We start from the raw sequence: 13,430 nt of genomic DNA, 5'->3' as shown, positions 1-13,430 counted from the left end.
CCCAGGTGGGTTTCCAAAGTACAAACCCGCCAAGGTACAGTTTTGGGCAATTTTTTGGAGCTTTGGCTGTACCAGTGCAGGAATGGCTGCCCCCGGGGCTACACAGCGGGGTATTTATATAAACTATAGTAGGGTTTCTGTAGCAAACACCCCAGCTGTACCGGTGCAGGAATGGCTGCCCCCGGGGCTACACAGCGGGGTATTTATATAAACTATAGTAGGGTTTCTGTAGCAAACACCCCAGCTGTACCAGTGCAGGAATGGCTGCCCCCGGGGCTACACAGCGGGGTATTTATATAAACTATAGTAGGGTTTCTGTAGCAAACACCCCAGCTGTACCAGTGCAGGAATGGCTGCCCCCGGGGCTACACAGCGGGGTATTTATATAAACTATAGTAGGGTTTCTGTAGCAAACACCCCAGCTGTACCAGGGCAGGAACGGCTGCCCCCGGGGCTACACAGCGGGGTATTTATATAAACTATAGTAGGGTTTCTGTAGCAAACACCCCAGCTGTACCAGTGCAGGAACGGCTGCCCCCGGGGCTACACAGCGGGGTATTTATATAAACTATAGTAGGGTTTCTGTAGCAAACACCCCAGCTGTACCGGTGCAGGAATGGCTGCCCCCGGGGCTACACAGCGGGGTATTTATATAAACTATAGTAGGGTTTCTGTAACAAACACCCCAGCTGTACCAGTGCAGGAATGGCTGCCCCCGGGGCTACACAGCGGGGTATTTATATAAACTATAGTAGGGTTTCTGTAGCAAACACCCCAGCTGTACCAGTGCAGGAATGGCTGCCCCCGGGGCTACACAGCAGGGTATTTATATAAACTATAGTAGGGTTTCTGTAGCAAACACCCCAGCTGTACCAGTGCAGGAATGGCTGCCCCCGGGGCTACACAGCGGGGTATTTATATAAACTATAGTAGGGTTTCTGTAGCAAAAAAACAACTTGTACCAGTACAGAGCAACAGTACATTATATTTTAATTAATTTAAAAAACTTACATTTTTTGGTGATACTGTTCATTTAAAATCATTGGATCAGAAGCTATATTATTTTGTTTAAAGGGGAAGGAAAGGTATAATCACTGGAAAGGAAGGGGGGAGGGGGAACAAAATGTTAGGTACCCCTCAGTGATGGCCTGGGGGTACCTGCGAGCGAGTGATCCTCTTCATTCTTATGTCTTTGCGCCACTGTACCACTTATGCAGAGCAAAGGCAGTTCTGTGGATCAGCGAGGGGAGTTGAGGTTGCGTGTTGAGGTCTGGACAGCGCCGGTGTGGAATAAAGCCCTGCAGGAACAGCAAGGAAAACAAAGAAACAAGGTAACCACATCGTAATGTCTCGCTTTGGGCACATATAATCAGACTGAAGCGCCCTTACTATGGGCACGTTATGGAAAGTCCTAGTTGTGTACGGAAGCGTCGAAGGGAAAAGAGGGCAATGACCTGCAATGTGGAACACTGGCGAGCCAGACGACCCAGAGAAAAGTCAGTGGAGAAACCCAACCCATATGGTTGCCGGCAGTGGAAATCGTATTGTCAGGATGTTATAATAATACTAGTTTCCCTTTAATTGGTCAATAAATGATTCCAGCTGAATGCATCCATTGAGTATCTCCCTATATAAACACATCTGGTCCGAGGGAAAAGGGTGGAAGGCAACTCATTAGACCATATTGCCCTTTTGCAATGCCCAGGGGTCGAGGTTACTCGGATGCAAAGCCTTTCCGGGCAGCAGCCCCACCACAGATACCAGTTTTGTGGCGCTCATAACGTACAGTTATTGCTGTGGAGGGATGTGGTGTCTAACAGCAATCCTGTGACATGTCCGTCTCTGCCACTCATCTTCAACCACTTTCCTGTTTAGCAATTTGTCCTTTTTAGGCATATTTTGCAGCAACTTTTGTGATTGTTCCTCTCGATCCACCAACTCGGTAGCTGGAGACAAATCCACCAATTTCTAGTATTTGCTGAAAGAAATGGAAGCTATCTCCTCATTGGCACGCAAAACCATTATAAAAGATTATTTTGAGAATAACAGATCAAGTTGCTGGGCACCACAGCAAGACTGGGATGTGAGGAGAGAAGGATAGTGGAAGTCAGGGATGAGCAAACTGCAAGCCTCCTGCTATTTAAGGAGAAGGAAAGGTAAAAACTCTGTAGCTTTATCAGAAATGTCTATGTAAATGCAGCCATAAACACTGCACTGAGTCCTCTATCAAAAGAAACACAGGATTTCTTGTCTTCTTTTGTGTAAACACGTTCTTCTGTGTCAGACCTCTCTCAGAAACATCCTTCAGGGCACAGGCACGAGTCTGCTCAGTTTCTTCTCTCTCCCCCTCCCATCAGAATTCGCTACCAGCAGCCAGAGCTGCAGCAGGAAGCTACTGAGACCAAGCTAAAATGGCAGCTGCTATCTTAAACAGAGGGAGATCTGGGGCTGTTATTTAGGTAGGGTAAAGCTTTCTGCAGAATACGTTCTAGGTGGCACTTTTGTGGTGAATCTATTGGCAGTAAACTGCCAAAATGCCTGGGCGCCCAATCCAAGGGGACCAGATCACTTGACAATTCAGGGACTAATAAATCCATGCTGCAGGGCCGCACTGATTACATTTATATTAAGCTGCAAGCAGTTCAGCCCTGCCAGCTGGATTTTCTATACCTGTCCCTGAATTTCCAAGTCTCCCTAGCACAGTGAGCTTATGGGCTGTGGGAAGCCCCATCCCTCCCGTAGTTACTGTCCCAGCTGGGTCCCCCCATCACTTTCACACATTGTTGCCCCAAGGGACCCCACATACATATCCCGGACTATGAGAGTCCATTGCAGCTGATACTGCTGGTTGCTCCGCAGCCAAGTGAATACGAACTGAGTTACTTCAGACTTCCCGTCCTTGCGGCTGCTGCCAAAGCGTTGGAACATTCCGTCATTCCGCTGGACTCCCCCCCTCTCCCTCTCCAGATGGTAGGTCCCGCAGCTGGGTGGGGCCGGATGGGGGCGCGCTTTGTGCCCCAGCCAAGATGGCGGCGGTCCGTGTGAGCGCGCAATGGCCGCCCCTGCAGAGGAGGAGGAGGAGGCGGGGGGAGGAGTGAGGGAGCTTTTTGTTCCTCTAGCTGCCCGGGCGGGGAACAGGAGGCCGCAGCGGATCGTCTATTGAAGTGAGTGAGGAAAGCCCCGCCGTCTGCTCCCCTCCCACCCCCCACCTTGCTGCGGGCCATGAAGAGCCCGGGGCCCCCGGAGCCGTGACGCGACTGCCCCTCTGCATGGCGGATATGGCCCCGGCGCTGACCGAAGCCGCCACGGAAACTCAGCAGAGGCTCAAACTGGCCGCCTCCTCCCCCAGCGTCACCAAGGAGCCCACCGAGCCGCTGCTGGCCGTCTGGAAGGCGCCGAGGAGGAGGCCGGGGCTGCAGCTGAACGGAGGGGGCCCCGGGGAGGGGCAGGAGAGGGGCCAGGCCGGCGGGATGGAAGCGCCCGGGGAGGAGTCGGTGTGCCCCCTGCGGGCAGCCAGGATGTCCCTCCGGCAGCAGGAGCTGGGGGCCCGGGCCAGGCGGCTGTGCCGGAGGCTGCAGGTGATCCAGGCCAAGCAGGTGGAGCGGCACGTCCGCCAGCAGCTCTCCGGCTTGGTGCAAGTGCTGGGCGCGGCGGGGCTGCCGGGGTGCCCGCACGGAGAGCTGGAGAGACTGGCGGGGAGCGCTACGGCCCGGCTGCGGGCGGCACAGGGGGGGTTCGACTCGGACGCTACGGAGAGCAGCTCGGGGGGAGACAGCGACGACGAGGAACCGGAGCCCCCTACTGGCGGGGTGGAGCAGCGCCCGGTACCGGGGTAAGTGGCACCTGGGGGCATGGGAACGTTCCCTCCTCCGGGCTGGCAGGTACCTTACTGTGCTACTAACTGCCCCTGTGCTGCTAACTGCCCCTGGCAGGTACCTTACTGGCTGTACTTGCCCCTGTGCCGCTAACTGCCCCTGGCAGGGTACCTTACTGGCTGTACTTGCCCCTGCACTACTAACTGCCCCTGGCAGGTACCTTACTGGCTGTACTTGCCCCTGTACTACTAACTGCCCCTGGCAGGTACCTTACTGGCTGTACTTGCCCCTGTACTACTAACTGCCCCTGGCAGGTACCTTACTGGCTGTACTTGCCCCTGTGCTGCTAACTGCCCCTGGCAGGTACCTTACTGGCTGTACTTGCCCCTGTGCCGCTAACTGCCCCTGGCAGGGTACCTTACTGGCTGTACTTGCCCCTGTACTACTAACTGCCCCTGGCAGGTACCTTACTGGCTGTACTTGCCCCTGTACTACTAACTGCCCCTGGCAGGGTACCTTACTAGCTGTACTTGCCCCTGTACTACTAACTGCCCCTGGCAGGTACCTTACTGGCTGTACTTGCCCCTGTGCCGCTAACTGCCCCTGGCAGGTACCTTACTGGCTGTACTTGCCCCTGTACTACTAACTGCCCCTGGCAGGTACCTTACTGGCTGTACTTGCCCCTGTACTACTAACTGCCCCTGGCAGGTACCTTACTGGCTGTACTTGCCCCTGTACTACTAACTGCCCCTGGCAGGGTACCTTACTAGCTGTACTTGCCCCTGTACTACTAACTGCCCCTGGCAGGTACCTTACTGGCTGTACTTGCCCCTGTGCCGCTAACTGCCCCTGGCAGGTACCTTACTGGCTGTACTTGCCCCTGTACTACTAACTGCCCCTGGCAGGGTACCTTACTGGCTGTACTTGCCCCTGTACTACTAACTGCCCCTGGCAGGTACCTTACTGGCTGTACTTGCCCCTGTACTACTAACTGCCCCTGGCAGGTACCTTACTGGCTGTAATTGCCCCTGTGCTGCTTACTGCCCCTGGCAGGTACCTTACTGGCTGTACTTGCCCCTGTGCTGCTAACTGCCCCTGGCAGGGTACCTTACTGGCTGTAATTGCCCCTGTGCCGCTAACTGCCCCAAGGGCTGGCAGGTACCTTACTGGCTGTAATTGCCCCTGTGCAGCCAACTGCCCTTGGCTGCAGGAATAGCCCCCTGTGCTGCCAACTGCCCCATGATACCCAATAAACTGCCCTTGGCTGCAGGCATAGCCCCCTGTGCTGCCAACTGCCCCATGATACCCAATAAACTGCCCTTGGCTGCAGGAATAGCCCCCTGTGCTGCCAACTGCCCCATGATACACAATAAACTGCCATTGGCTGCAGGAATAGCCCCCTGTGCTGCCAACTGCCCCATGATACACAATAAACTGCCCTTGGCTGCAGGAATAGCCCCCTGTGTGCCACTGGCATCTATAGTGCCCCATTAATGGGCTGCAGTGCCAAGCTAGCAAATACCTCTGCATTGTGCCCTGGCACTAGCCTACTAGCTGGCATCTTCACTGAGCTTGGGGGTCCCCTCTCCCCATAGCAACACATTCATGGCTCTGTACAAAGACTTACCCCAATGGCTGTGTATGTTACCCCCCCTCAGGGCAAGTGCTACCAGTACAATAATATAGAGCCCCACAGCCCCATAAGAGTGCCGGGATACAGTATGGAAGGGGTACCTACCTACCCGCCGTGGCTTTGTACTTACAGCTCTGTTACAGGGCTCCATACTGGTACCAGCCCCTAGCGATACTGGTGTATAAAGGGCACATACCCAGTGTATAGGTACCTGGGCATGTAGAACTAAGGCACAGGGCAGTATGGGTCAGTACAGCACATATCTCACTTTAGGCTTTCTTCTTACCTGCAGTGGGGGCCGGGCTGGCCCGTGGCTGTGCCAGTATGGGTGCCCTCGTGGCACAACATCTGCCCAAATAGCGACTCCCTGGGTCCCCTGGGACAGTCCCTGTGTAAATAATAAGAGTATTGCTGTGTGAGCCAATGTTATGTAAGCTTTATTGGCCGGCTAACATAATAGCGGCACTTACTGGCCATACTAGTCCCTCTCTCTATAACATATAATAAGCCCATATAGCGCCGGGGCCTTATTTAACCTTATCAGGCGTATGGCACGGGGGCAGCTGGGGGCATTGTGTGCCGTCGCTATAAGTTGCTTGATGCAGTTCCGCTATAGCCCTGTGCCAGTTCTCTGGGCACGTTGGCGCAGCCTTTCTATTATGTTCTGATCCAATATCCCAGTGTCTCTTTGGCATCTGAGGTGTCTGCAGATCCGGAGGTGACAGGGACGTCTCTCGGAAATGGATACGTTTGCTCATTGGGGCCTGCGGCTGATTGGGTGGATGAGTTCCGTTCCCTCCTTGGTAGCCAAGGACCACCGGCCAAGGATCTAGTTCATATAGTCCGTATAGGCCATCGAAGGGTCCGGTATCCCACCCTGATGGCAAGTGTCTATACCGTTTAGGTGTCTCTGGTACTATGGGATGGTGTCCGTTGCAGCTGTTTAAAGGAACAGTAACACCAAAAAAATTTTATATAAACAAGCTTCTGTGTAGCAATGGGGGCAGCCATTAAAGCTGGAAAGGTGCAGGTTACACAGCAGATGACAGATAAGCTGTGTAATATCCCATTTGTATACAACTGAACTTATCTGTGCCCTATCCTGTGCTTGAACGGCTGCCCCCGGGGCTACACAGCGGGGTATTTATATAAACTATAGTAGGGTTTCTGTAGCAAACACACCAGCTGTACCAGTGCAGGAATGGCTGCCCCCGGGGCTACACAGCGGGGTATTTATATAAACTATAGTAGGGTTTCTGTAGCAAACACCCCAGCTGTACCGGTGCAGGAATGGCTGCCCCCGGGGCTACACAGCGGGGTATTTATATAAACTATAGTAGGGTTTCTGTAGCAAACACCCCAGCTGTACCAGTGCAGGAATGGCTGCCCCCGGGGCTACACAGCGGGGTATTTATATAAACTATAGTAGGGTTTCTGTAGCAAACACCCCAGCTGTACCAGTGCAGGAATGGCTGCCCCCGGGGCTACACAGCGGGGTATTTATATAAACTATAGTAGGGTTTCTGTAGCAAACACCCCAGCTGTACCAGTGCAGGAATGGCTGCCCCCGGGGCTACACAGCGGGGTATTTATATAAACTATAGTAGGGTTTCTGTAGCAAACACCCCAGCTGTACCAGTGCAGGAATGGCTGCCCCCGGGGCTACACAGCGGGGTATTTAAATAAACTATAGTAGGGTTTCTGTAGCAAACACCCCAGCTGTACCGGTGCAGGAATGGCTGCCCCTGGGGCTACACAGCGGGGTATTTATATAAACTATAGTAGGGTTTCTGTAGCAAACACCCCAGCTGTACCAGTGCAGGAATGGCTGCCCCCGGGGCTACACAGCGGGGTATTTATATAAACTATAGTAGGGTTTCTGTAGCAAACACCCCAGCTGTACCAGTGCAGGAATGGCTGCCCCCGGGGCTACACAGCGGGGTATTTATATAAACTATAGTAGGGTTTCTGTAGCAAACACCCCAGCTGTACCAGTGCAGGAATGGCTGCCCCCGGGGCTACACAGCGGGGTATTTATATAAACTATAGTAGGGTTTCTGTAGCAAACACCCCAGCTGTACCAGTGCAGGAACGGCTGCCCCCGGGGCTACACAGCGGGGTATTTATATAAACTATAGTAGGGTTTCTGTAGCAAACACCCCAGCTGTACCAGTGCAGGAATGGCTGCCCCCGGGGCTACACAGTGAGGTATTTATATAAACTATAGTAGGGTTTCTGTAGCAAACACCCCAGCTGTACCAGTGCAGGAATGGCTGCCCCCGGGGCTACACAGCGGGGTATTTATATAAACTATAGTAGGGTTTCTGTAGCAAACACCCCAGCTGTACCAGTGCAGGAATGGCTGCCCCCGGGGCTACACAGCGGGGTATTTATATAAACTATAGTAGGGTTTCTGTAGCAAACACCCCAGCTGTACCAGTGCAGGAATAGCTGCCCCCGGGGCTACACAGCGGGGTATTTATATAAACTATAGTAGGGTTTCTGTAGCAAACACCCCAGCTGTACCAGTGCAGGAATAGCTGCCCCCGGGGCTACACAGCGGGGGTATTTATATAAAACTATAGTAGGGTTTCTGTAGCAAACACCCCAGCTGTACCAGTGCAGGAATGGCTGCCCCCGGGGCTACACAGCGGGGTATTTATATAAACTATAGTAGGGTTTCTGTAGCAAACACCCCAGCTGTACCAGTGCAGGAATGGCTGCCCCCGGGGCTACACAGCGGGGTATTTATATAAACTATAGTAGGGTTTCTGTAGCAAACACCCCAGCTGTACCAGTGCAGGAATGGCTGCCCCCGGGGCTACACAGCGGGGTATTTATATAAACTATAGTAGGGTTTCTGTACCAGGGCAGGGCAACAGTACATTATATTGTCATTCCTTTAAAACACTTTCATTTTTAGATGTTACTGTTCCTTTAATATCTGTACTTTCATTATGAACTAAGGTGACGTGACCAAATGTGTAACAGCCAAGCGGGGGGGGGGGTTTCTGGTTGGCACCCATCCGTAGAACATTATATGTTGTTTCTTGTTAGTTACAGACGTGACCAAGTTTAGTTCCTATCAGTTGGACACCGTGCTAGTAAGGGTTAAAAGGGGGAAATTGCAGAGAAGAATTTTTCCTACTGAGGCTCAGGCAGCTGCACTAAGTATGTGAAGTGTTTGTGTATCAACAAGCCGTGATAGTGTTTGTGTGGCTGTGTTGATACAGACACCAGTGAGGGACCAATGAGGCCAATTACCCCCCCCCCCCCCCCCCACTTGCTTTCACCCTCTAATTATAATCACAAATGTACACACAGCGCTGCGGGTCTGCCCGGTACATCCGGTGAGCACATCCTGAACTTGGCATTCTGGGAGAGGGAAGTTTTCATTAATATGTTCCCAGACATCGCTGAATAAGGAATTCATCTTGGCACTGCCCCCCCCCCCCCCCCGTGTGCGTGTACAGATTGCCTACAATCTGATTGTACCAGATCAGCCCGCCATCTTCTGCTGCAGATGAGCTGAATTTTGTTAATTCTTCCGACACCTTCTGATCATGCTGTGGTATGATCTATACATGTACCGGGGCAATACATGTACTGGGGCAACTTCCACTGTGGGCAGATTTGGACGATACTCCAGTTTAAAGGAAAAGCAAACCTTGTATGTGCCCTACCCAATCAATATATTTAAGGGGTGGTTCACCTTCAGGTTAACTTTTAGTATCTTATAGAATATCCTTGTCTTAGCAAGTTTTCAATTGGTCTTCGTTTTTCATACTTTTTGAATTATTTGCATTCCTCTTTTGGCTCTTTACAGCTTCCAACTGGGGGTCAGTGACCCCGGCAGCCAATAACTATATTGCTCAGTGAGGCTCCAGTTTTATTGTCATTGTTACTTTCTATTACCTAACTTTCCATTTAGGCCCTCCTCTATTTATATGCTGGTCTTTCTGTCAAACCACTCTCTGGTTGCTAGGTTAAACTGGACCCTAGAAACCAGAAAGCTGCTAAAATGCCAAACTGGAGAGCCGCTGAACAAAAAGCTAAATAAGTCAAAAACTGAAAAATGAAGACCAATTACAAATTGTCTAAAGCTGGCCATACACGTGGCGAAACATCGTCAGACCCGCTACACACAGTCGGCTGAAACAGCAGATAAGGAGGTAGAAACAATAGGATTTCTACCTCCTTCTGCCGATTCAGCCCTGACGGCAGATTTTGGTCAGGCGCCTTCTATGGGGCCCGATCAAAATTTTCTAACCTGGCCGATCGGTGAGTCGTCCGATATCGGCAGCTTCCTGCGATATCGGTCAACTCGCTGACATGCCATACACGCACTGAATATCGTACGAAACGAGGTTTCATACAATAGTATCAGTGCGTGTATGGCCAGCTTAAGAATAGCATTCTTTACATCATACTTGATTTGAAGGTGTACAACCCCCTTTAAAAGGGTTAATGGCCATACACAGGCCGATTGTAGCTGCTGATATGGGTCCCTTAGACTGATTCGGCAGCTTATCAGCCTGTGTAGGGACATAAGCGAGGGGCCTGGCCGACCGATATCTGGCCTGAAATTGGGCAGATATCGATCGGCCAGGTTAGAAAATTCAGTCGGATCGGGGGCCGCATCGGCTCGTTGATGCGGTCCCAGAACCGACTGCCCCATTGCCGCCAATATACACTCCCCGATATCGCCCACCCGTAGGTGGGGATATCGGGTGAAGATCATCTCGCCAAGCGAGCGAATCTTAACGTGTATGGGGGACCTTTAGATGGGGTATTGATCAACAGGCTGGAAACTCCCTTTGCACAACCCCCATGCCATCTCATTACTCACCCAGGGGCCAAAGGGTTCACTCAGGCTGATGTAGCTCATGACTTGTCATAATGGGGTTAATTATCTGCTCTGCAAATGTGTATAGTTAAGTTGATGATTTAGTTCCCCCCCCCTCCCCGTGATTATGATTGCTTAGCTCAGACCCTGGTCTGTTGCTGTTTTGCTGAAGAATGAACAAACCTGAGGTACTATACTAGTGAGTACTGTGCCGCTGCCTTCTTTCCTATCATAGGATCTTTGCCACAGCCCGGGGCTGGCACATGCTCAGTAGAGAGAAGTTCAGTTGTTTTTTCTATACTGTGTTTCAGTTTAACTCTTCTGGCAAAAAAGATGGCAGTGCTCACCAGAATACTACAGTGATGTGGTGTATTTTTTAAGCAGAGTGGCACTGGCTTAGGGTGTGAGGGGGGAGCTGGCTAAGGCTAATGCCAGACGAGGCGTAGGGCCGATATTTTCGGCAGGCGGAAAAGCGAAATACTTTCAAGCTCTCGCGTTTTTATGTGTATTTCCGCTACATGTGCTTGCACCCAAACGTATTCCATTCATTCTGGTGCAGGCACATGTAGGAGGTGTAGGGCGGTATTTTCGGCAAGCACTTTTCCGCTTGCTGAAAATATCCGCCCTACGCCTTGTCTGGCATTAGCCTTAGGGTGCGAGGGGGGCGCTGGCCTTAGGGTGCGAGGGGGGCGCTGGCCTTAGGGTGCGAGGGGGGCGCTGGCCTTAGGGTGCGAGGGGGGCGCTGGCCTTAGGGTGCGAGGGGGGCGCTGGCCTTAGGGTGCGAGGGGGGCGCTGGCCTTAGGGTGCGAGGGGGGCGCTGGCCTTAGGGTGCGAGGGGGGCGCTGGCCTTAGGGGGCGAGGGGGCGCTGGCCTTAGGGGGCGAGGGGGGCGCTGGCCTTAGGGGGCGAGGGGGGCGCTGGCCTTAGGGGGCGAGGGGGCGCTGGCCTTAGGGGGCGAGGGGGCGCTGGCCTTAGGGGGCGAGGGGGCGCTGGCCTTAGGGGGCGAGGGGGGCGCTGGCCTTAGGGTGCGAGGGGGGCGCTGGCCTTAGGGTGCGAGGGGGGTGCTGGCCTTAGGGTGCGAGGTAAGGGATTATAATCACTAGGGCGTGCCTAACAAGTACCAGAGTGATAAACCCTCTCTGTATTAAAGGGGACCTGTTACCCTAAGAAATAATTCCAAATCCTTTTCTATCATGTTAGATGAGCAAAATAAATGTTACTTTATATAAGTTATTTACATTTTTATTTCTTTCAGCTTTGGAATTTACAGTCACAGCCAGCAGGTCGGGGCCATTGTGTACACTGTTATTAAGGCAAAGCTTTGTTTCCCCCCCAAAATCTTATATCTTATATATTTGCCATCTAGGTGATATCTAGGAAGTGCTGAATGGAAAGTAATTGTAATTAAAAAAAATCTGAGCTGTCAATCATATATTGCCTGCCCCGCCTCTATGCCGCAGGCAATATATGATTGACAGCTCAGATTTTTAAATACATTTATAACAGTTATGGGTTATTCAATTAAAAAAAAGAAATTGGGTTTATTATACAGCTTTTTATATGTGGGTAACGGGCCCCCTGTGTGGGGGTGTGGGGATATTTACCCCGCAGAGCCAAGCAGCTAGCCGCATCATACCAAGCCAATCCATTGGCCTTTGCCTTGCTTGGGGGCACCGTGCAGGGATGGGATGAGAGTTGGCCGGGTTCAGTTCCGAGCACGTTGGGACCTTGTGGGTTGATTCTATTGTCATTGTTTTATCCTGGGCAGTGCAAATATTTTGCTTTGCTAGGCAGATTGCGGCCCACGTTTCCTTGCCGGCTTGCCAGCGCTTTCCCTGCTAGTCCTGTCATTCCTCTCAAGGTCAGGTGAATCTAAATGGAATATTGTAGCCGGTATTGTTACTGAGCAGAGCCGCAAAATAAAGGGAAGCTTAAAAACCCGTACTGGCCGGGTGCTTTCTATGTTAGCCGGGTGCTTTCTGTGGCAGCCGGGTGCTTCATATGGCAACAGCTCCTATTCTTTCTTACTTGGCTACGAGGCTGACATTTATTGCAGACATAAAGTGAAAGTAACACGGCAGGGCTCATCTTTGCAACTGCCACCACTGCAAGTTTCAGGTCTGTAACGGTTGGAGAGTTTTTATCTTTGGAACTGCCCTTATATAGTTGGTACGCTCAGATCATCATCTCTGCTTAGCTGCATTAATAACTGGGGGCTGGAGGCAGCCATCTTGCTTACCTTGGCTGAGCCCATTTTTTCTGCTTGTGCTGATGCAGTTACTAGATTGGCCTTCTATTGGGCAGAGCCGTGTTGTCCGGTTCCATTAAAAAAAATTAATACACAGCATCATGTAACACAGTAATTGTAGTAACTTGTGGTACCGGCCTGTGAGCAACCAGTTACTCTGTCCTTACAATACATGGCCGCAGATAGGAGTGTCGCCATGCTTTCCTCATTGATGTGGGGATGGCAGTGCCCAGGGGAAGGCTGGTATGACCCCTGTAAGCAGGAAGTATCTGTGATATTTTGGGATGAGGCTGCCCCTAACCCATAGCCAAAGGCCACCCTGGCTCCACCGCTTGTACCAAATGTAAAACCCAGGAGGCAGAAAGGAAGGGCGCGGCGGGACCAGGGAGAATGTGTTTCCGTACAAACAGCAACTATTGGTGTAAGTGCAACATGGCTCCCCAGTCCTTGGGTAGGAACAGTTTCTCTTTATGTCTCTTTATGTGGATCCTTACTGTTACAGAACCATTAGAATTTCAGATCTCGGCTCAGTGGGTGCATGGAGTAGGCAGGGTGTGATGGAAGGCCCAGTCCTGCTTGGCACTGCGTGGTACAGACACTCGCCTGGTGTGGGGTCTTGCCCCCCCCCTCCCTTGCACAGCCCATTCATGCCCTTTGTGCCCTATAGCGATGGTGCAGTGAATACTCTATATAAGTGCATTCACATCTTACTTTGTTCTAGAGCGGCACAGTGCTATGGGCAGTATCACAATAGCCTTGGGTATTCTGCTCGTTCAAGAAATCATCAAGCCCCTCTTATAGGCATTAACAGAATCTGCCCCCCCAACCTTCTCACTGCCCTCACTGTGAGGAACCCCCTACCCAACATCCCCCGGCAGGGCATTCCCCA

The 13,430-nt window shown here is 51.9% G+C and overlaps 1 protein-coding gene across 2 annotated transcripts in view; it reads left to right on the top strand.

Annotated features, from left to right (window-relative positions):
- The first annotated feature begins 3,037 nt into the window (after positions 1-3,037).
- The window catches only part of LOC100491917 (KAT8 regulatory NSL complex subunit 1), a 41,143-nt gene continuing 30,750 nt past the window's right edge, over positions 3,038-13,430 (top strand). Inside the window, exon 1 of one of the 2 annotated variants that reach the window (XM_002942719.3) lies at positions 3,038-3,832. In XM_002942719.3, the coding sequence (XP_002942765.2) occupies positions 3,270-3,832 (563 nt within the window). In that variant the 5' untranslated portion in view covers positions 3,038-3,269. The remainder of the gene's footprint in view (positions 3,833-13,430) is intronic. The other variant, XM_004915597.2, reaches the window with a different exon arrangement.

The sequence above is a fragment of the Xenopus tropicalis genome, chromosome 6, assembly GCF_000004195.4.
Source record: "Xenopus tropicalis strain Nigerian chromosome 6, UCB_Xtro_10.0, whole genome shotgun sequence".
Lineage (NCBI taxonomy): Eukaryota > Metazoa > Chordata > Amphibia > Anura > Pipidae > Xenopus > Xenopus tropicalis.
The sequence above is the reverse complement of the archived record's forward strand: the minus strand, read 5'-3'. Positions and strand labels throughout refer to the sequence as shown.